The sequence below is a fragment of the Peromyscus leucopus genome, chromosome 13 (genome assembly GCF_004664715.2).
Source record: "Peromyscus leucopus breed LL Stock chromosome 13, UCI_PerLeu_2.1, whole genome shotgun sequence".
NCBI classification, from domain to species: Eukaryota; Metazoa; Chordata; class Mammalia; order Rodentia; family Cricetidae; genus Peromyscus; species Peromyscus leucopus.
In genome coordinates, this window is record NC_051074.1 from 27,457,172 (window position 1) to 27,482,180 (window position 25,009).

The 25,009-nt window shown below is 36.7% G+C and overlaps 1 protein-coding gene across 1 annotated transcript in view; it reads right to left on the minus strand.

The window, feature by feature from the left end:
* Smchd1 (structural maintenance of chromosomes flexible hinge domain containing 1) overlaps positions 1–25,009 on the minus strand; it is a 153,866-nt gene that overhangs the window by 91,534 nt on the left and 37,323 nt on the right. Inside the window, exons 9-19 of the mRNA XM_028874083.2 lie at positions 23,580–23,670; positions 22,728–22,938; positions 19,745–19,865; positions 13,069–13,252; positions 11,290–11,484; positions 9,622–9,735; positions 8,865–8,971; positions 7,776–7,858; positions 7,496–7,609; positions 4,153–4,230; positions 3,579–3,698 (exon numbers count right to left, since the gene is read on the minus strand). Of these exons, the coding sequence (XP_028729916.1) occupies positions 3,579–3,698; positions 4,153–4,230; positions 7,496–7,609; positions 7,776–7,858; positions 8,865–8,971; positions 9,622–9,735; positions 11,290–11,484; positions 13,069–13,252; positions 19,745–19,865; positions 22,728–22,938; positions 23,580–23,670 (1,418 nt within the window). The remainder of the gene's footprint in view (positions 1–3,578; positions 3,699–4,152; positions 4,231–7,495; positions 7,610–7,775; positions 7,859–8,864; positions 8,972–9,621; positions 9,736–11,289; positions 11,485–13,068; positions 13,253–19,744; positions 19,866–22,727; positions 22,939–23,579; positions 23,671–25,009) is intronic.

Consider the following 25,009-nt stretch of genomic DNA (forward strand, 5'->3'; position numbering starts at 1 on the left):
TTAACAAAAACAAAAGAGAAAAGAAAGTATGAAGAAAACTTACTGGGAGGTCAGAAGTAGACCCACACATATCCTGGCAATTTCAACTCTAATAGAGATGGCATTTGAAATCTGTGCAAGGACTGGGAAGAGGGCTCTCACAGAAGACTGAGTCTGGCTCCCAGCACTCTTGTCAAGAGACTCACAGTGCCCGGAACTACAGCCCCAGGATAGCGGAGGCCTTCCTCTGGCCTCTGCGGGCACTTGTACACATACTCACACACTGAATATAATTAAAAATAAAACAAGAAACTTACAAAAAGAATCTGTGCAAAGATTTAACTATTGCCAACAACCAGCAAGTGCAAATAAGTATAGAACTTTATCTCACACCACATGCAAAAGAAAATTCAAGGGGTAGACATCAAAGTGTTTCTTTTATTTCCCTTTACTCTTATTACAATTACTGAAACAGTCTCACTATGTAGGCCGGGCACACCACGCCATCATTAAGACTTGTGACGATCCTCCAATCTAACTTCCAAGGTGGAGATTATAGGTGTGTACCATCACGCCAAACCTCAAATTGTTTCTAAGCTATCAAATTATTAGAATATAATGAAGAATGATTATGCCCTTAATTAAGAACTTCTAAGTTCTCAAAAACTAAAAATGGATTTGATGAGCTTACAACAAGGGATATGTGTGACACTAACTAAAAGCCAAGGAAAGAATGATCTATTCTCATTATCTCATTTATTTACACATGCTCCTGTGTACTCATGTGCACACAGTGTCAGGAACTAATTTGGCCTTGTATATGCTCTAGATGAGCTTACACTCTATCCATGAACCATCTTTTCTCAAAGTGTTATCTCTAATCTACTAATTTTGACCATCCCTTAGAATTTACTGGAAATGAAACTTAAGAGTCCACCCTTAAATATGCCCAATCAGAAACTCTGTGAATAGCCATGCCACTGACAAGAGATATTCAGGAAGTTGCCTGAGCTACAGAGAAAGTTCTAGGCTAGCCTAGGTGCCTTATTGAGATCCTGTCTAAAAATGAAAATGACGGGGATATTGCTCTGGTGAGGGCATGCATGTCTACCATACATGAGGCCCTAGGTCCCATCCCTAGTACAAACAAACATGCATGCAGATATTCTTAGAGTGACACTCAGTAGACTGTGCTTTAGTAAGCCCTTCGAGGTAGTTCAGTTACAAACTCAAGTAAAGCACAACTTCAAACTAATAAAACAAGCAGAGACATGAACAAGCTTTCAGATGACACACATGGACTAGAAGCAGCACATGCTTTAAAAGTTAGAGAAAATGCTTAACAACTCATTTTACTATGTAAATGTTGAGGTTAGATGGAATAAGCTTGTGGGAAATGAATTCTCAGTCTACTGTTAAGTGTTCTGCACATAGTTTTTGAGATTTCTTGGTATCAATCCTAGAGAAACTAGTTGTTTTTTTAAACAACAAAAAAACAGTTTACGTTTTTTAGTAAAAAAAAAAACAAAACAAAACAAAAAAACCTGGAACAACATAAATGTTTCAACAGGAAACTAAAATATAACAAATCTATACCATGAAGTAGATTTGTAGAACAAGAAATAATTTTAAGAAATAAAACCTTGGGGATGGAGAGAAAGCTCAGTGGATAAAAGCACTGGTGGAGGACCCAGATTTAATTCCCAGCACCCACATGGCAGCTCACGACCATCTAGAACTCCAAATCTAGGGATTCAGGTTTCTTCTGGCCTATATGGGCACTAGACACAAATATTGTGTACAGATACATGAAATCTTGTAGAGGTCCTTCTCATTAAAAAAGGCATGCAGCTCCAACTTCTCCAACAAACAAAAAGAACCCAAAAGACCATTATAATGATACTACAGATATTTAGGAGACCTAAACCTACAAAACAACAAACAAGCAAACAAAATAGACTAATACGTTACATGGGCAAATGTAGGAAGCTAAGATTATCAAATCCTTAAATGCCCAAAGTAAATCATACTACAGTATATTCAAGCTGTTATAAAACTGGAACACAGCTAGAAAAATTGTTGAAATTGGCTTCACCATTCCTCAACACAGAGAACAGTCATATGTCTTCCTCATCCTCAGCACAGAGAACAGTCATATGTCTTCCTCATCCTCAAAGAAGAAAAGAGGTAGGTCAAAGGAATGAGAGACACAGCACTAGGAAAGGATGAACAGTTTTTTTGAAAACTGGAAAACCAACTGAAGGATTATATATATAAAAGGTCAGACCTCTCCCCTTTCAGCTGTCATCCCCAGACTGACTTTCTGTACAATGGGTGCCAGACAGTAACCTGCCCTAGCAGAAGACTGGAAGGTTCCACTCTGGAGACTCTCAATAGCCAAATACCTGAAAATTCTCATAATTGAAATAAAGCATGTTTTTATGTATTTTATTTTGTAATGTAAGCAAATATGTCATGTAAGATCAACACAGCAAACAAGCAAGCACACAACCCAGCAAGTGTGAGACATACTATGAACAAGGAAAAGCACTGTCAAGAAAAGCCCAAAGAGCGAAGCTATCCAATCCATGAAGGGGGAGTACAATGCTTTAACAAGGGAATAACATGGAATGATACAGCAAGATGGGAAAATTCAAGATGGGAGAATGTTAGAGTAATCTCAAGTAAAATAAATAAAAGCAGAAGATGTAAAGGAGAAAAAAGTTAATTAGTATATGTGTCTGGGGACACAGTACTTTCATATTAGTATTATTTAAAAAAAACACAAAAAACTAAAAAATTTCAGGAAAAATGCCTAGAAAATAGAATGTTTCAAAACTAAAAAGGTTGAGTACACAGCAGCTGATAACAATGATTCTATAATCATAAAACTGAGGGAGAAAATCCCCCAACATCTGAAATCACCCAAAGGGTTAAGAATCAGAATAGTTGTAGACTATGCAAAGTATAAAACTAAATAAATTTTTTAAATGACATCTTCAGAATTAACAAACACGATTAAGTACTTTTATAGCCACTTAAAAATCAAGATGTTTACTCAATTATGTATCTTTTATTGACTTATACAAATTCCCCTGATTTAAAATGGCACTATCGGGCTGGAGAGATAGCTCAGAGGTTAGGAGCATTGGCTGCTCTTCCAGAGGTCCTGAGTTCAATTCCCAGCACCCACATGGTGGCTCACAACCATCTATAATAAAATCTGGTGCCTTCTTCTGACGGGTAGGCAAACATGCATGACATAATAAATAAATAAATCTTTAAAAAAAAATAATTCAGGTTGGACATCCCTAACATGGAAATACCAAACTGGAAATCCCCCAAAATCTGAATAAAAATAAAAAAAAATAAAAATAAAAATAAAAATAAAATGGCACTATCAGGGGCTAGAGAGATGGCTCAGTAGTTGGGAGCAGTGGCTGCTCTTCTGGAAGACCCAGGTTCAATTCCCAGCACCCACAGGGCAGCTCACAACTGTGCCTTGAAAAAAGACTACTGACGCATCCATCTCTAGCTCACCAAAAAAAAAAAAAAAGGCACTATCAGCTGATGGAATTATACCATAGTGTTTTGCTTACCTTTAACAGAAAATTTTATTGCTTTAGATGGTAGTGATCTTCCTGCATAGGTGTCCGCATTACTTTCATTTAATACCACTTGTAATTTCAATGTATAATTACCCAGTTTCTGGATGTTTTCTGGATAAATTAAGAAGAGATTAAATATCATGTCAACAGAAATTAATTTATATGTGATTTTCTTTTCAGGGGAAATGGGGATCTCACAAGACAGCCCAGCCTGTTCTTAAACCAGTACACTCAAGAGGTTCTCCCTGCTGAGCTAGCTGAGTAAGATACAACAGATGTGAACCACCATGCATGGGTGTGATGGGGATCAAACCTAGGGGTCAACCCTGGTAGGCAAGCATAGTAAAGACTGGAGGGATGGCTCAGCAGTTAACATCACTTGTTATTCTTGCAGAAGGACCAGGTTTGGTTCATAGCCATCCATAACTTCAGTCTTGGGGCATTTGGTGCTACCCACAGGCACTAGGCAAGCACAATGTATACACATACACATGTAGACAAAACACTCATACACATAAAATAAAAATTCAAAACCTAAAAAATAAATAAAAATAAAGTAACTCACCCATTTTTTTAAACCAGTAAGGCCATTTTCCTCCATGTTGACTGATATGTGAAATGATTTCTTTATTTCCACTTGAAGCTTAATAAAAAGAAAAACTGCCTTAAGAAACTGAGTATAGAGAGAGCTGGGTGGTGGTGGCACACATCTTTAATTCCAGCGCTCGGGAGGCAGAGCCAGACAGATCTCTGTGAGTTCGAGGCCAGCCTGGTCTACAGAGCAAGATCCAGGACAGGAACCAAAACTACACAGACAAACCCTGTCTTGGGGGAAAAACAAAAAAACAAAAAAAAAAAAAAAAACAAAACAAAAAACAAAAACAAAGAGTGTAAAATAAAAATGAGGTGTCAAAATAGTATCAAATACAGTTATCTTTATTTGCTATATACTTTAAAATACTGCTCTGAAGCTTCAAACTATATATTATTATCTTATACAAATGAGTAAAAACAATGAAAGTTGATTTAGCTCATTACAGTGCTTTCACTTGGAGGGTAAAGTGATGGACTAGAAGGCAGTACCTCTAAAGTAAGACATACAGTCCTTTGGGTATATGCCCAGAAGTAGCACAGGTAGACCACATGGTTTCTAGTTTGGGCTTTTTGAAAAACTTCCATTCTTACTTCATAATATGTGTGCTAATTTACAATCCCAAGAGTGAATAAGGGTTCTTCTTCCATATCCTCACCAGCAAAAATGGTATTTGTTTTCTTGATGATAGCCATTTTGCCATAATTTACATTTCCCTAGTAGCTAAGAATGATTAACACTTTAAAATATTTCTTGGCTAGCCAGGCAGTGATGGCTCATGCCTTTAATCCCAACACTTGAGAGGCTGAGGCAGGTGGATCTCAGTGAGTTCGAGTCCAGCCTGGTCTATAGAGTGAGTTCCAGATCAACCAAGGCTACACAAAGAAACCTTGTCTAGAAAAAACTTAAAAAAAGAAAGACCCTGTCTCAAAATATTTAATGGCCCAAATCTTCTTTTGGCCTCCAAAGGCACCTGATGCCCAAGCACATACTCACTTAAGACACACAGATACAAAAGTAAAAGCGAAATATTTAAAAAATAATATAATGCTGGTTATCAATATGCTAAAAATAGTCTTTACTAGGTTGAGATATGTTCCTTCTATTTTGAGTTATTTTAGGGCTTTCTTTTTTAATTATCAACTGATATTGGATTTTGTCAATAGCATTTTATACATCCTTTGAAATGATCATCTAATTTCTACCCTTAAATCCATTTATATTAATCAGTATCACTACAATAAAATCTACTTGATCATGACAATTTAATCTTTTTATGTTTTCTTAAATTTAGTCAACAGATATTTTGCTGATAATTTTTATATCTATGTTCTTTAGGGGGATTGGTCTATACTATTTTTCTGCTTTGTCTTTTCCCAGTTTTGGAATCAGAGAAATATTGGCTTTATAAACAATTCGGTAGTTTGCCTTTCTTTCTTTATTTTATTTTATTTTACAATACAATTCAGTTCTACATATCAGCCACGAATTCCCTTGCTCTCCCCCCTCCCGCCCCCCTCCCCTTCCCCCCACCTTTCTTTCTTGACATATAGAGTAACTTGAGAAGCACTGATGTTAGTTCTTTCAAAGTATGGTAGAATTCATCACTGAATCAATCTGAGCCTGGAATTATCAATCTGAAATTCTTTTCTACCCTTTAAAATCAAGATTCAAGTTACAGAGTCTGGCATGGTAACACATGCCTTTGAGGTAGATGGACTTCTGTGAGGTAAGGAAATCTGGCCAGAAAGGGCTACAGTTAAGACTCTGGCTCAAACAACAACAAAAGATCCAAGCTATACCTGAGTAGAAATCTCCAAAGAGAGCTTCTTGGACTACACAACCAGCTACAGCAAGTTAAGTATCTCACTGCCAGTGAGAAAAGGAACCAGGAGACTGAATCAGGCCAAGTATCAAGAATGTCTGAGATTCTAGGGTATCCCCTATTAGAAAATTTGTAACTAATAATAAAAGATATCCATCGACATAGGATAAACATAAAGGAGCTTGCCAAAGGAAAATAAAAACAAAAACCAATTGTGTTAAAAAGATCAAATTCCATACATTAAAACTCCTTCCTTCCCCCTCACTGAGCATTATTACAGAGCACTAATCAACTGTACCTTAAAAAATTTAGAAATACAAAAAAAAAAAAAAAAAAAAAAAAATCAAGCCTAGCCTGAATACTGCCTTTCACATGACATTTAAATAATATATTAGGAAGAATGATCAATCAGAATTTAAAAAAAAAAAAAAATTTACAATAACTCAAACAAGCAAAGAACATAATGAAACTGTTACAAGATTTTCCATATAAGTTTTATTCTTTTGGGTGACTTTGTTTTGTTTTTAGACAGGTATCAAAATGTAGCCCAGGGCTGGAGAGATAGATGGCTCAGCGGTTAAGAGGCCTGGCTGCTCTTCTAGAGGTCCCGAGTTCAATTCCCAGCAACCACATGGTGGCTCACAACCATCTGTAATGAGATCTGGCGCCCTCTTCTGTCATGCAGGCAGAACACTGTATACATAATAAATAAATAAACCTTAAAAAAAAAAATGTAGCCCAGGCTGGCCTGGGACTCACTATATAGGCCAGGGTGGCCTCAAACTTGCAATAATTCATCTGCCTCAGCCTCCTCAATGCTGAGATTACCAGAATAAACAACCATAAGGGACTCGTCTATGTACTTTAAATTATGCCTAGCATACCTGTAATACCTCATATGACCTTAAAATGACCCAACAGTGCTGTGGTAGTTAGCCATTCACTATAGCAGAGTTAGCTGTGCTCTGCAGGGCAGCTACCCACAAGCTGCACACCAGCTGTGGTTTCATACAACCGCCTCCCTCCAAATATAACTTTGGTTCTAAAAGTCCTAAGTTTTTTAGTTTTTTGTTTTGGTTTTTGGTTTCTCTGTGTAGCCCTGGCTGTTTTGGAACTTGCTCTGTAGAGCAGGCTGGCCTCAAAGTCACAGGGATCTGTCTGCCCCTGCCAAAGTCCTAAATATGATTTGATCAAATCATTTCTCCTTTCCCAATTCCTGGAAATGTCCTCCCAATTCCTAGAACAACTCATAGGCATTTGCAGATTAGATTCCTCTTCTCAAACCACAAAAAACTATTCCCTGAATCTTGGGCACTCAACTATTCCTCAGTTGAGTTGCCCAACATGACCTTTTGGAAGAATGCACCTTAATTTCTATTTTCTAACTTTAACCAAATCTGCTGTGTTAACCAGATTCAAGTCATCAAAAATGAGAGACATTCAATCTTTCTCATCTAGTCCCTCCAGGCCCAAACTGATCTACACTCTTACTGTGCAGTATAACTTTAAGTTCCACCAGCAGCTTCTTGGACCCTCCGTGACTTGTCCCCGGGAGCTTCTGCATTGCTTCCCCCTTCTTGTTTAGTATTTCGATCCTCAGTGCACCTGTGGGGATGGCCAGATGAAAAGAAAGGCTATCACAATTACCCATCAACAGTCTGGAAGATCTTCATGTTACACTGCAATATTCTATAGTTTTCTATATAGGAGAAGTAGACAAAAATTTTTATAAGAAAGACAAAACCAACAGAGGGAACATTAGAAAACGTACCAATTGGGGTTCCGGCAGGCCTAATTTCATTTGGCAATAATTCATCTCCTTCAGGCCAAGTTACAGACAATCTATCAGGGAGCCTATTATAAAACCAGCATATTAATGTTTTGTGAATTTAGTTAATTAGAAATATGAAAATTAGTAGATTAGATACTATTGATACATTTTGAAAAGCTAAACCTAACCTATGCTATGTCTAATAAAATGCCAAGATAAAAAAAAATCTATCTTAATATTAGCACTTAGATGTGATTTTTCTCTTCAATTATAGTACAAGTATACCCTTTAAAGACAAAATAACATCATTACCGTGATCCAAAAATAGAAATTTCATCTATTTCATCTTCTTTGCTTTTGTTGGATTTTAAAGTGATGGTGGTAGGACCCTCTCTACATTAATACACGCTGTCCGAGCATACAGCGTAACTCAGAGGCTGGTCCTCAATGGCCCCACTTCAGTGTCCTGGGGACAGGAGGGAGCTGCTCCTTCCTTATTGGCTATTTCTTTTTCAGTGCTCTTTACTTCTTGGAAAGTGCTAGTTTTCCCTAGCTGTAAGCCACTCCAAATGATTTCCTTTAAATGCCCATGTTAAGGTATAAATAAATGTGACACTTTAGATTTCTTTTTCTAATGTTCCTGTCTAACTACAACTCTCCATATTTAATGTCAAAGAGTTCACACCTCAGGGCACATAACACATGTGAGAATACTGAATAGCACTACACTTCTTGAATTAAAACACATTATTTGAATCCTAAACTGTACTTTATACATTCAAAAATTATATATTATATATTGCACTATATACTATATATTCAAAACTTGTGTGTGTATATATATGTATATATGTGTGTGTATGTGTGTGTGTGTGTGTGTGTGTGTGTGTGTGTATATATAACTATTGTTATTTATTTTTCTTTGAGACAGGGTATCATTATGGAGGCCTGGCTGGCCTGGACCTGGCCATGTAGGCTAGGCCAGCCTTTAACCACAAAGATACGCCTACCTCTGTCTCCCACATGTGCCACTGTGCCCAACCCCAATTCTAAATTTTGTTTAGCCTTGTTTCTTGAAATTTGACTTACTTTGCCATTTCATCTTCTACATATTTTTTAATTGTTTTCTCGGCAACTGTCCTATCCAGCTTTGCAATGGGTACAGTTTTTATTTCATCATACAGCGCCTGGGGTTCCTGAATAAGAATTTATACCAACATTACAAAGATAACAATTTAAATTAAGTTGCTTAGTTACTAAACAAACCAATCCATGTATTTCCTTCAAAGACATCAATTTTATCCTAATTAAGTATACAAATGAGAGTAACTATTCCTACACTTAACCATTTTCACTCTTAAGAATCTAACTTTAAAAATTATTATTACTGTGTATGTGTATCAAATATGTGCATGGGACGTGTGGAGGTCGGAGGACAACTCTTAGACCTCAGAATCAGTTCTCCCCTTTTACCTCTAGTAACTATTTTCATTTTTTTATTTAATCTGCAAAATCCTAATAAAACCCAAATAACAAGAAACAAGCTAAGGGGAAAAAACTTATTTTAATCTTGGAGTTACTTATTCTTAGAATAGAATTCTGTCCAGTGATATTATTCGTCTGTGAACATAGTGGAAATTTGCCTTTTATAAAAGCACTATTATACTAATAAAATATATAAATATATGTAAAACATACAAACATTAAATATGAAACAGAAAACTATGCTGACATCACTTCATTCAACAGGAAAAAATGCAAGCCAATTTCAAAATACCATTATGTTTATTGCCATATTTACATAAAGGTGGTGCCAAGAGACTTGGTCAGTCACTTGCTTTCTTACCATAGCGATCTGAACTTCACCTCCTGTAGCATATACTTCTCCATCATGATCACCATAAAGGAAAAATCTTACTATGCTTCCATAAAAGAGAGGAAGTGTCTTGACTGTCTTGACCTAATATTTAGCATAAATACTCAGATTAATATTTTCTAAGAGAAAACAGGTTTAATACTAACTACTTTATGCAACTGTTATGCATGTGAAAAACATTCATTAACAATGACTTCAAACCAATGAAGCAAGTAAGATGTGTGAGGCTTAGCACTTATTGCTGGCAAATCTGTGTTAAGACAGGAGCTTCTCCATTCAGATATGTCACAGTTAAGCATGTGCTTGTAGACTTTTGACAAGTTAACGTTCCCATCAACTACATTAGCTCAAGACTTGTTTATGAGTCAGGTGTGACAGGCCTATTTATAACCCCAGGCACTTGGAGTTGAGCGCTGGATTGCTCAGTCCAACATAGTGACATTGGGTCTCAAAACTCAAAATCCATGTCTTCCCTTGAAAAGGTAGTATCAACAGCTTCAGGAATTTAAAATAAATCAAAAGCCACTATAAATTATTTTGGTTCATATGTACATGTCATAGCTTTCTATTTTTCAGAACTGATTATTTATGGCCATGCTCAGATAATCTAAAAAGCAATTACTCAAGTCCATGGAGCAGTTGACAAACTGACTTGCAACAACTCATCTGGCTTCCTGATACTCTAGTTCTCCTAATTCCCTTCATCCCACTAGATATCCTTCCTGTCTAGACACCAGCTCCCTTCTGTCCTGATATAAATGTCATCAACATCCCAGGCCTCGGATTCTTTAGCCATCCTTGTTCCTTCTAGGGCTTTAATTATATGATGGCACCCCTCAGAGTCATGGAGGGAAGGCACAGCTTTCTAATTTGCAACTGTTGAGTATATCCAAGCTTCTTCTGCTTGAGGTTAATTTAAATGCTACTTTTTTTTTTTTAAAGATTTATTTGTTAGTTTGTTTATTATGTGTACAGTATGCCTGTGTGCCAGAAGAGGGCACCAGATCTCACTATTGATGGTTGTGAGCCACCATGTGGTTGCTGGGAATTGAACTCAGGACCTCTGGAAGAGCAGTCAGTACTCTTAACCTCTGAGCCATCTCTCCAGCCCCAAATGCTACCTTTTAACCCAAAGTATGTTATGGTTTGCTCTCTTCTTCCAAATCCTAACATCATCCAACTTCACAAAATTCTCTCCTCTCCTTACGATTCTCTTCTCGTTCAATATTTTACCGATGCTTTTACTGTTTTCATTTTTAGGTTAGAATATTCTAAGATCAAAGCACTTTCAATCTCTGTTATATTTACAATACATTTAAAATTAGAAAATATCGTTCAGCAACAAAAAACAACTAAAAAACTAACATCAAAAATTACTTTACAACACATTAATACAACACTGTCACTCCACGTGAGTAAAATTAATACAAGAAGAAATAATAATTTGCTCATGGAGCCTTTGGCAATAAACAGGATTTTTAAGACATCATAAATTGTATATTAAAATTGGTTTCTTGTTCATTCTTTACAGGTTCCATAGAAACTAACTTAAGCATTTTTGTAGTTGACAAACTCTAATACACCTAAACTAGTTGGCAATTCTACTAAGAACTTAATTTGAACATAAGCCGAACCTACCAGTTGTCCTGCTTTGTATATTTTTCCATCCCACTCTATTGCTGAGTATGTCGCCCAAGGGCCTTGCTTTTTAGAGGGAAGATCTGGACGGGTAATTACTCCTTTAAAAAGTGTAAATTTTATTTGTTTGTCATACTTTTCATGACAGTCCTTCAGCCATAAAGCAAATTCTCTGTCAATCTTCATTCTCTGCTCCTGTAAAACATTAAAATGTTCTATGAAATATTGATAAACAAAAATAGCCTTAGAAATGTCACTCATTTCCTTTTCCTATCACATGTCACATGTCAGAAACCTAGGTGAATGTTAAAATATCTTGCCAGATCTTTTCCTATACAAATTTAGGGGATTTCATAAAATTAAGGCGTGATTTTTCTTATGACATTCTTTATGCCATGTTTATACAAAAAAACAAAGCAAAATTGAAAATGACTTAACTTACAAGAACGAAAGAGTATAAAAACTGTTACGTGATGTACTTTTGGCAGCTAAGCATTACATTACTGAAAGAATAGTGCAAAGTAAATGATTCTGAGGTGTGTAGTTATGAAAGTACACATTAATCCTATCAAACTTTCAAAAATGTCTACCCAATGGAATCATTTTGTTTCGTTACCAGTGCATGCATTTTAATACTGATTAATCTCACATCACCTTTGAGCCAAAAGTATTCCAGAATTACAGCCCCCCCCCTTTGGTACCTTACAAAGCAAGACAAAAATTGCACAGTTAAGGGACAGTGAGGTGGCTCAACCGGTAGAGACACTTGCCACCAAGCCTGAAAACCCAAGTTCCGTTTAAAACTCACATAATGAAAGGAGATAACTGACTCTAGCAAGTTGCCCTCTGACCTCTACATGTATGCCCTGGCACACACATGCACATGAACATGTGCAAGAACAAACAAAAAAATCATTAAAGCCTTATAGAGTAGTTAATGTTCAGTTCCCATGAAACACAATTATACATATTTGTATTAAGTGGAGATGATACCAAAGTCTCGATACTAAGGCTAATGAAGTGGGGCATGGCGGCATATGCATGTAATTCCAGCACTTGGGAGGTAAGAGGCAGGAGGACCAGAGAGGATCAAGAGTTCAAGGCCAGGTTAGGCTATAAAAGGTTTGCGGTAGGCCTGCCATACATGAGACTTTCTTATGGGGGGGGGGGGAGACTAATAAAGGCAGGCAGGTAAATTTTATACAAACACAGTTTAACCAACTTCAAATTTTTTTAGTGTGATGAACAGTTAAAAACTCCAAAAAAAAAAAAAAAAAATCACCAAAGTCTTAGGGAAAAAAAAAAACTTAACTAATATATCAAAGCATAAAGGTTACACACACTGATGGGGTACTATGTAATATTGCACATATATATTATATAATATTCAAATCTGGCTAAACTGGCTGGAGAAAAAAACTTAGCTATTAAGTGCACTTGCTGCTCTTTGGGTGGGTCACTGCTTGTAAGTCTAGCTCTATGGGAGTTGATTCCTTCCTTCGGCCTTCATGCACATGTGTACTTGCATACACACACAAACACAAAATATTTAAATGTTTATTTCAACAAACAGTGAGTATTTAAACAAACATATAAGTCTTTTGGGTAAATGAATCTAAATATTAAATATTAGTAAAATATGTATATTAGTAAATATATAATAAAATATGTATTAGTAAAATATAAAATATTAGTAAAAACCTACTTAACGTATACATTTGGTTTAATTTAAGAGAGATCATTGGCTAATATTCAAAGCTTGAAACTTAAAAGGCATACCTGTCCATTTAAAATTCGTGTAAAAAGGGTGTTCTTATCTTTCAATTTCAGCTCAAGATCCATAAATGTCAGTTTATTTGTGCTGACCTGAAATTTGTCATTAGTGAATAATGCACCAGATATTCTATTAAAGCACTCAATTGGGGCAAGCCCTCTCTTCTTAGGAGGAGCACACCAGTCAAAGCTGGAACAGAACAACATTATTGGTCAGTATAAAGAGTAGGTTAACAGATGCCAGCCCAGACTACTATATCCAGCAAAATGTTCAATCACAACAAATAGAGAAAGGAAAACATTGCGTTATAAAACCAAATTTAATTAGTATTCACAAATACAACTCTATAGAAGGCACTAGAAGGAAAATCTCAGCCCAAGAGGTTAACTACACCCAAGAAATAAATAATCCCAGACCAACAAATCAAGAGAGGGAAAAACCCCATACCATAACAACAAATAACAGGAATCAATAAACACTGATCATTGATCTCTCTCAACATCAATGTCTCAATTTCCCAATAAGAAGACAAACTAAAAGAATGGATACAAAGATCCATCCTTCTGCCGCATCCAAGAAACTTACCTTAAAACAAACAAACAAACACACCTTAACATCAAGGATAGACATCACCTCAGGGTAAAAGGATGGAAAAAGATATTCCAAGAAAATGGACCTAAGGAACAAGCTGGTATAGCCATATTAATATCTGACAAAAATAGATTTCAAATCAAAACTAACGAGAAGAGGTAGGGAAGGACACTACATACTCAATGGAAAAATTCACCAAGAGGACATTTCAATTCTTAACATCTATGCACCAAACATGAAGGCGCCCAAGTTCATAAAAGAAACACTACTACAGCTAAAGTCACATACTGACCTCACACACTGACAGTGGGAGACTTCACCCTTAACAAGAGTCAGGCTATCCAGACAAAAACTAAACAGAGAAAGACTGGAACTAACTGATGTCATAAACGAAATGGACCTAAGAGATATTTGCAAAACATTTCACCCAAACACAAAAGAATATACCTTCTTCTCTGCACCTCATGGAACTTATTCCAAAACTGTCCACACATTTGGAAACAAAGCAAGTCTCAAGAGATACAAGAAAATGGAAAAATCAGGAATCCTCTAAGACCACCATAGATTAAAGCTGGATATCAGCAACAATAGAAACACAAAGTTTACCAACTCATGGAAACTGAACAATTCACTATTGAATAAAAAATGGGCCAAGACAGACACCCAGGAAATTCACAAAATTGGAAGAGCGTATTTAAAAACCTGTACTCCCATCAAATTGGGGGAAAAAAATCTAAAAGAAATGGATCATTTTCTCAATCGGTACTACTTGCCAAAATTAAATGAAGATCAGATAAACAATTTAAATAGCTAGTGAAACAGAAGCAGTAATTATAAGTCTCCCAACCAAAGAAAGCCCAGGGCCAGAAAGTTTTAGTGCAGAATTCTATCAGACTTTCAAAGAAGAGTCAATGTCAATACTCCTAAAAGTATTCCACAAAATGGAAACAGAAGGAACACTGCCCAATTCATTTTATGAGGTCACAGTTATCCTGATACCCAAATGACATATTCAACAATGAAAGAGAATTATGGACAAATTTCCCTTATGAACATAGATGCAAAAATACTTAACAAAATACTTTCAAACCAAATCCAAGAACAAATCAAAAAGATAATCCACCATGATCAAGTAGGCTTCATCCCAAAGATGCAGGGATGGCTTAATATATGAAAATGAGTAAATGTAATCTACCACATAAATAAATTAAAAGAAAACAACCATGATTATCTCACTGGATACCAAAAAAGCCTTTGACAAAAATCTATCACCCTTCATGATGAAATTCCTGGAGAGATTGGAATACAAGGACATAACTAAACATAATAAAGGCAAGTTACTGCAAGCCATAGCCAACATCAACTTAAATGGAGAGAAACTAAAAGCAATTCTACTAAAATCAGGAACAAAAAAGAAAAGCACTATATTCAATATAGTACTTAAAGTAATCTTAGCTAGAGCAATTAAGACACTAAAGAAGATCAAGGAAGAAGTCAAAGTATCTTTATTTGCAGATGATATGCTAGTATTCGCAAGTGACTTGAAATATTCCACTGGGGAGGGATGGGGTTGTGGAGATAGCTCAGCAGTTAAGAACACTGGCTGTTCTTCCAGAGAACCTGGGTTAATTCCCAGCACCCACATGATGGCTTATAACTGTCTATATCTCCAGTTCCAGGGGATCTGACACTCTCATACAGACATACATGTGGGCAAAACACCAAGGCACACAAAATAAAAATAAATCATTTTTTAAAATTCCACTGGGGAATTCCCACAGCTGATAAACATTTTCAGCAAAGTAGCTGAATAAAAAATTAACTCTCAAAAATGAGTAGACCTCCTATATACAAATCACAAATGGACCAAGAAAGCAATCAGAGAAACAAAACCTTTTACAATAGCTTCAAATAATATAAAATATATTGGGGTATCTCCAAGCAAGTAAAGAAAACAAACAAACAAACAAAAAACAAAAAAGGTCATTCAAGAGCAATCTATAGATGCATTTCCCCATCAAAACTCCAACACAATTCTTCACAGATCATGAAAGGGCAATTCTCAACTTCATATGGAAACACCACAAAATCAGGACAGTTAAAACAATCCTTAGATTTCAGAGTGGGATGATAAAAATAACTGCTGGTGTATCACCATCCCTTATTTAAAAATGTACTACAGCCGGGCGTTGGTGGCGCACGCCTTTAATCCCAGCACTCAAGAGGCAGAGCCAGGCGGATCTCTGTGAGTTCGAGGCAGCCTGGTCTACAGAGCAAGATCCAGGACAGGCACCAAAACTACACAGAGAAATCCTGTCTCAAAAAAAAAAAAAAAAAAAAAAAACACCAAAAACAAACAAACAAAAACCACCACCACCAACAACAAAACTGTACTACAGAGCAATAGTAATAAAAATAGCATGGGATTGGCATAAACATTGACATATTGATAAATGGAATCAAATTGAAGATCCAGACATAAATCCACACACCTAGGGACACCTGATATTTTTGACAAAGAAACCAGAAATAACATACTGGAAAAAGACAACATCTTCAACAAATGGTGGTGGTTAAACTGGATGGCTGTGATTAGAAGAATCCAAATAGATCCACACTTATCATCCTGCATAAAACTCAACTCCAAATAGATCAAAGACCTCAACTTAAAAACAGAATCTTGAACCTGGCAGAAGAGAAAGCAGGGGATAACCTTGAACTCATTGGCACAGGAACAGACTTTCTGAACAGAACAGTTAAGGCAGGCACTAGTATCAACAATTAATAAATGGGACTTCATGGAACTCAAAACTGTCTACATGGCAAAGGACACCATAATTTGGACAAAGCAACATCCTACAGAATGGGAAAAGATTTTTATCAACTATGCATCCAATACATGGATAGTATCTAAAAATATATAAAGAACTGAAATAACTGAACATCAAGAAAACTCAATTTTTTTTTATTAAAGATGTATTTATTTATTATGTATACATACAGTGTTCTGCATGTATGACAGAAGAGGGCACCATATACCATCATAGACGGTTGTGAGCCATCATGTGGTTGCTGAGAATTGAACTCAGGACCTCTGGAAGAGCAGCCAGTGCTCTGAACCTCTGAGCCATCTCTCCAGCCCCGAAAACAACTCAATTTTTAAAATGAGGTACATAGCTAAACAGAGAATTATCAAAAGAGGAAACTCAAATAGCTGAGAAACACTTTTAAAAATGTCCAACATCCTTAACCATCAGGGAAATGCAAATCAAAACTACTTTGAGATTTCTCCTTAAACCAGTCAGAATAGCCAAGATCAATAAAATGAATGACAGCTAATGCTGGCAAGGATGTAGGGTAAGGGGAACTCATCCATTGCCAGTGGGAGTACATATTTGTACAGCCACTATGGAGATCAGTGTGGCAGTTCCTCAGGAAGCTGGGAATCGGTGTACCTCAAGGTCCAGCTATACCACTCTTGGGCATGTGCCCTAAGAACTCTACATCCTACTACAGAGACATTTGCTCATCCATGTTCACTGCTGCTTTATTCATAATAGCCAGAAATTGGAAACAGCCTAGATGTCCTCAACAGATGAATAGATGAAGAAAATGTGGTACAATTACACAACAGGATATTATTCAGCTGTGGGAGGGAGGGAGGGAGGGAGGGAGGGAAGGAGGGAGGGAGGGAGGGAGGGAACAATGAAACTTGCAGGTAAATAGAGCTAGAAAATTCATGGTATGTATGTATTTTCTTATATGTGGATATAAGATGTTAATTCTTCAATAACCAGCTATAATCTGGATAACCACAGAGGTTAGGTATAGATTAAATGACTAGAGGCAGGGAAGGGAATCTCCCTAGGAAGGGGAAACAAAATAGACACTTGGGGATGGATGGGGTGATGAGACCTAGCGCAGGAGGATTAAATGAAGAGAGGAAAGAAAGAGGGAGATAAGGGAGGAAATACAGGGAGAGATAGTTAAAACTAAGAGCCATTTGAGGGGCCATATGGAAACGTACTACAGTAAAAGCATCTTAAAATATATACATATACAAGAGAAATCTAAATGGAATCACCAAACAGGGAGACAGAGCACCAACTAGATATCTCTAGCCATGAAATAGAACCTCCAGTGTCAGGAATAGGTTACATGAAACTGAGTTAGCTAAAGGGGCCCAATGGAAACCCCCAACCTACCTAGGCTATTGCCAAGGCTGTTGGTTGCTTTCCAGAAACTGATGGTAAGGCCCTACTGCTGAAGATAACATCTACATAACTCACTGAACACAGCCAAGTCAAGCTGGTGCATACCCAGAGCCTTCACCTCCACTGACTAGTGCTCACGGTACCGGAAGGTACTCTGCACACTGCCCGAGGAGAAAGGCCCACACCGACCCTGTTACAAACCCTCTGATCGACAATGGTGACTTGCCCACAACATATGCCGATGCAACAGGAGGAGCACAGAAGTTGCAGGAGCAGCCAACCACTCTCTGGTTGGATTTAAGGCCCACTCCATGAGCAGAATCCATGCTTTATGCAGCACATGTGGCCTAGAACCTGAGACTAGGCAGGTCATGGATCTAAGCAAAGACCAAATACTACTGTTGTTCTGCTAAAGGAACACAGCAACAAAATGACTCCTAATGACATTCTGCTGTCCTCATAGATCAGTGTCATGCTCAGCCATCACAGCTGCTTTCCTCCTACAGTAGATGGGAACAAATACCGAGATCTACAACTGGACAGTGTGCAGAGAGTGAAGGACCCTGGGACACTCAGTCCTAAATGGGATGTCTCCAACAAATCCCTCCCCTCAGTGTAGTAGAATATTTTAAGGTGTGTTATTTTTGTTTATGTTCTATTTGTTTAACTCTGTGAAGCTGTGTTACTGTGCCTGTCTAAAACACCTGATGATCTAATAAAGAACTGGCCGATAGCAAGGCAGGAGAAAGGATAGGCAGGTCTGGCAGGCAGAGAGAATATATACAGAGAGAAATCTGGAAAGAAAGAAGATCGAGCATCCAAAGGAGGAAGACTCCAGGGGCCAGCCACCCAGGTACACAGCAAGCCACAGAGTAAGAGTAAGATTTACAGAAGTTAGAAACAGGAAAAGCCCGGAGGCAAAAGATAGACTGGTTAATTTAAGGTTAGAAACTAGGCCAAGCTAAGGCCAGGCATTCATAAGTAAGAATAAGCCTCTGTGTGTGATTTATTTGAGCTGGGTGGTGGACCCCCCAAAAGAGCCAAACAACAACCTACAATACCTCAGGGCTCAGGGAACTATTCAAAAGAGGGGGCGGAAGGAGTGTAAGAACCAGAGGGAATGGAAGACACCAGTGCCTTCTAGACACAGTAGGACTGACACACAGGGACCTGAACTCAGTGAGACCGTGGCAGCATGCACAGGTGAACGCCAGATGGGGTCCCGGTGCTGAGAGGGGAAGTGGACACACGCCCTCATCTTAACCCAGAAGTTATCTCCAATTAATAATCATTTGTAAAGAAAAAATTAGCTTTCCCCAACAGAGTCTCACTGGGTATACAAACCACACTTAAGAGCAGGCCCCAAGCCCAGCAGCAGATGGCCAACACAGAATGAACTCAATGGCATTTTTGGAGTTTAGAGGATTTTTGTTTTTATTTTGTCTCATTATGCTTTGTGTAGGCGTTTACAAAGATTTTTGTTGACCTTACAGGTCTTTTGCATATATATTATGGTTTCTGGCTTTGTATTTTTATGTGATTTCTGTGTGTGTGAATATGTGTGTCTATGTGCCTATATGTGTTTTTTGTGCCTTTTCTTTGATTATCTCTTTTCCTACTCATTGTCTTGTCCTGTTCAGGTTTGTTTTTATTTTACCTGATTTTTTTTTTCTTTCTTTCTTTTTTTAGATGCCTGCTTGCTTTCTAATAAGAGAAAGAGCAAGAAAGGATGTGGATTCAGGTGGGTGGGTGCGAGGATCTTGGAGGAATTGGGGAAGAAGTAACTATAATCAGAATATAATATGTAAAAAAAAATCTATTTTCAATTAAAAAAAGGTTAGGTTAAAAAATCTAATCCATAACAATGAAAACTTACTCTTCAACTGATGTATATGGTATTAACCGTCCATTCCAAAAGCACTCAAAAATAGGTCTCTTCCCTCTCGCTGCTTTATCAAGAATGAAGCAATCATCATCATCTTCTTCATCTCTTAATTCTACAGTAAAAGGGTGAGACAACATTTTCATGTCCATAAAGCAGGACCATTTTTTACTACTGTGACATCAATTTCTGTAAGGGCATATTAAAGTGACTTCAGAGAAATACCGCATACAGTCATTCAAATCGCAACAGAAAATTTTTAGTTAAAAAGATTTAAGAGTTCATAGTTAATATAAATGATTACCTACATACTATCTAATATGAAGTAGGAGTATCACACTAGCTGACAAGATTGTGATCTTTAAAGCTCTTTCTTTCTTTTCTTTCCTTTAGTGTTGTTAATTGTTTGTTTGTTTCAGTTTATTTTGACAGGGATTTTCTACGTAGTCCTGGCTGTCCTGAAATTCACTACAGAGAAGAGGCCAGCATCAACTCAGAAACCCACCTGCCTCTGCCACCTAAGTGCTGGGATTAAAAGCATGTGCCACCATGCTCGGCTTTTAAAGTTAGTTCTATTTTTTTTTTCTAATTATACATCAAACAAAGGATTTTTCCTACAGTGACTTCCTCTTCTCCACAAACAGGCTCTTGAAATCTGCACCTGAACCACAACTGCGGCAATTCTATAAAGCTAGCACCACACGGTGCAGCGGCGGCGGCGGCAGCGGCAGCAGCAGAGCATGCCTTTAACCCCAGCACTCGGGAGGCAGGCGTGGGCAGCAGACCTTCTCTCTTCTCTCTGAATGTGAGTCCAGCCTGGTCTACAGAGGGAGTTCCAAGACAGCCAAGGCCATTACACAGAGAAACCTTGTCTTGAAAAAAACAAAACAAAACAAAACAAAACAAAACAGCTAGCAATGCTCATGTGAAAATCTCCAGTGTCAAATAGCAGCAAATTCATCAATTTTACACAAATTAGTCAAGAGTACTCAATTTAACTTTATATAAACTATGATGTTTCCAAAGACTGGATTCAGACCAACAGGAAATGATACTCTACCATACATCAAGAACAAATTAGTACAATCATCAATAGTATTGTGCTTTTTATGAATGTATTCTTAAATAACCAGATAAATTAAGCATTATGTTTCTGATATATTAGCACATACTGGTATTAAGTAATCTACCTAAATAAAGCCTTCACCTCCCAAAAAAAAAACTTGTAAGAAAGTTTCAATCAAGCCAAGCCACTTTGGTCTTAAAAGAATTTCCCTGATCGTCATCATCACTTGAAGAACTGTATCACTCTGTCTAGAAGATTACAAAAAAACCAAAAACAAAACCCCAGACATGGCAAGTTTGGTGGGGATCAGAGGCTCCCAGGAGATGGAACCACTGAGTAACAGGCACTGCTTGCACTGAGGTACTACATCATGTCTGAGCACTATTCTTTATTTCTTTTCTTCATTTTATTTATGTATTTTGTTAATGTGTGAGTGCTGTCTGCATGTATGTCTGCATTCCAGAAGAGGATATCAGATCCCATCATGATGGTTGTGAGCTACCATGTGGTTGCTGGGAATTGAATTCAGGACCCCTGGAAGAGCAGGCAGCCAGTGCTCTTAACCACTGAGCCATCTCTCCAGCTCACCTGAGCACTATTCTAAGGACTGACCTTAATTTCCCTCCTTTCTCTCTATCCCTCCCTCCCTTTCTTTTCAAAACAGTCTTGTCATGTAGTCCATGCTGGCCATGAACATTCATTCTAGTTCAGCCTCACAAGTGTTGGATTATAGACTACACCACTACACCCAGCCTCAGTTTCTTATTTAACCCTTATAATCACTGAAACAAACAAACTCGTTTTACATATGTCAACACAAAATAGGGAGTTGTTTGTCTAAAATAACAAAATAGAAGAATGACAAAGATAGGACATAGGTCAGAAAACTAAGGATAATTAAAGTATTATATTACTGCAACACAACCTCAGCATGGTGGTACATGAGGTATGTAACATACCTCAACAGAGAAGGTAACACAACTGTTTCCTAGTTACAGGTCAGACCCTGTATCAAATATAATTTTTTTTTTCAACTCAATCGCCAATAAACTCACTGGATATTGTTTTTGTTACTTTAAGTAAATGAATATTATATGGAAAATATTAAGTTAAATACCTATCTTAGCATGCAAGCGCGGACACACACATATTACATATAAAATAACAACAACAAAAAAAAAGGCCAAACCCTACAGGATCATTAAAAAAACAAAAACAAAAACTTAACGTGTAAAAAGCTTTACAAAAGTAAGACAAGGCTGGAGAGATGGCTCAGTGGTTAAGAGCATTGGCTGCTCTTCCAGAGGACCTGAGTTCAATTCCCAGCAACTACATGGTGGCTCACAACCATCTGTAATGGAATCTGATTCCCTTTCCTGGTGTGCATGAAGACAGGTCACTTGCATACATAAAATAAATAAATATTTTTAAAAAATTGCTGGGCAGTGGTGGCGCACGCCTTTAATTCCAGCACTTGGGAGGCAGAGCCAGGTGGATCTCTGTGAGTTCGAGGCCAACCTGGACTACCAAGTAAGTTCCAGGAAAGGCACAAAGCTACACAGAGAAACCCTGTCTTGAAAAAAAACATAAATAAATAAATAAATAAATAAATAAATAAATAAATAAATAAATAAATAAAATAAAACAAAGCAAAAGACAAAAAGTACAATAGAAAACAGGAGTAAATGTGATTGTATGAATATAAAAATTTAATAAATACACATAAAGTTCATAAATATATTTTAAAACAAAAGACTACCAGTAGTTATAAAAATGATAAACACTAACAGTACATAAAGAAAAACTGTTAGAACTTTTATCTAGTCTTACTAGCCCAACTGGAAATCATTTAGAGAATACTATCATAAATCACCACATTCTATTTTCGGATTACAGATCAGATGAACATACTTGATGGAAAGCATGGATCATCAGGGTACGTTTCTCTATCATATAAGAAGGGGTGATACCGGATAACCCCTTCAACCACACCATCTCCTTCCACGTGAGCCTTGAACTCAAAACTGTCAGATGCTGTGTTTATGTACAATGTCTGCATGTCGTCTTTTATTTCCTTTAGGTTGACAATCTTAGGTGTCTTTCCTTTTTCAAACAAAGAAATCTAAAATAAAAATAAAATAGAAATAATTAAATTCTATGGTAACTTTACTTTTCATAGCCAAGCTCCAACCACAGAATAGGCAAGACTACATTCATCTGTAAAGTAATCATCTAGTTAACAAATTATACATATTTATGCATGGATCAAAACTCAGTAAAGACTACACGATAATAAAATAGAAAGGAGTAAATCAGCACTGAAGGACAGATACGTCATAAGCATATTATATTTAAGCTTTCTTGCTAGAGATACGAAGTAGAACATTTTACATGAGATTCCTCACGGTGTTTAGACAAGGAACTGCAGAACCCAGTATTAAAATGTTCTGTGTACCACAAGACTTTCATGAACAAATAAGATGCCATAAACAGAAAAACCTCTCTCTCTCCTTGCTTTCAAAAGCATTATATTCAACCACAATTCTCATATCCACAGAAAAGTGAATAAAAGGGAAACCAAGGGCCATATCTAAGGGTACAAAAATACATCTAAGAACCATCTCTTCATTAGGTATTCAAACAACCAAAGAAATTTGATGAAAAAACAAGGAGAGCAAATCTGTTTAATTACTGACTAACTTTTGGTATTCAGTATCATTTGGGATAATAATTTGTAATATCCTAAGGTAGACTTTTGCTTACTTCAATATCAATATTACTGGAAGGTCCAACTTCTTTAGCTGTATTTATTTCATTTCCTTTTGGTCCATGAATATAGTAATGATAAATATGCCTAAAATAAAGAATAACATTATAATTTATTAACACAGAACCATAGTTCACATCTTCAAAAAAAATTTTTCCCACAGTTTGATACACTTCCTAGTTAAGCACTTGATCGTTGGAGATGAAATGCTGAAGTCTCACACATGCTAAAGGGGCCATCTACCATTAAGCTACACTACCTAGCCATGCACTCCAGCATTTTTTAAAACAATATTCCAATGGTAAAATAACCTCTGAAATCAAAGCATTACATTTCCACTTACAGATTCAGATACACAATTGATCTATAACAACATTTTAAAAAGTTAATAAATTCAACAAAACTCCATTAAAAAGCACTAGAAATCTTTGCTGCCTTATTTTTTAAATAAAGGTTAAACAAAATTGTATTTTGTTTATTTAAAACATTAAAATATTTCTGATTATTCCTCAAGTAGAAATTTACAGAATTCCTTCTCATAAATTAAAAAAAAAAAATTAGGTTTGCCAGGCGTGGTAGTACACACCTGTAATCCCAGGACTGACAGGCAGAGGTATGAGGATTGTAAATTCCAGGCCAGCTGAGATACATAGTGAGAATCTATCTCTAAAGAAAGATTGGGAAAGAGGAAGGGAGAAAGGCAGAGGGAATAACATTATCACCCTAGCTACTCTTCAAAATAATACTAACATAAAGGAAACCACTAAAACATTGTATTTTTCTTCAAAATCGTCAATGTTTGAGACTATACTTTAATGATTGTCTATTCTGAAGAATAAAATAAGCTAAAGAACAAAACAGGATATATTATTCTTTATTTTATATAAACAATTTCTTCAGTAGAAGGAAACCATAAAGGGTAGCTACTATATACTTAGAAAAGAAAATCCAATTTCCTTTTTTTTTGTTTTTGTTTTGTTTGGTTTTTTTTTGAGACAGAGTTTTCTCTATGTAGTTTTGGTGCCTGTCCTGGATCTCGCTCTGTAGACCAGGCTGGCCTTGAACTCACAGAGATCCTCCTGGCTCTGCCTCCCAAGTGCTGGGATTAAAGGTGTCCTCCACCGCTGCCCGGTGAAAATCCAAATTTCTTATATAAATATGTCAGGCAATAAACAGAAATTTCAAGAAAAAATGGTATTCCTAAGAGTCAATTTTATTTTCTATAAAAAACAAAAATGTACACTCTATTAATATGTACATGTATATAATAAAGACTTAAGTATAAAAGACTTTGGAGTAAATATTAGATGATTTTTAATTATTAATTTTGTGAAGATATACCCATTTAAAAAGAGTCAGTATTCCAGACTAAATGAAAACTGTGTAAATAATCTACTAAGAGTAAATATTTAGAGATACAGGAAAA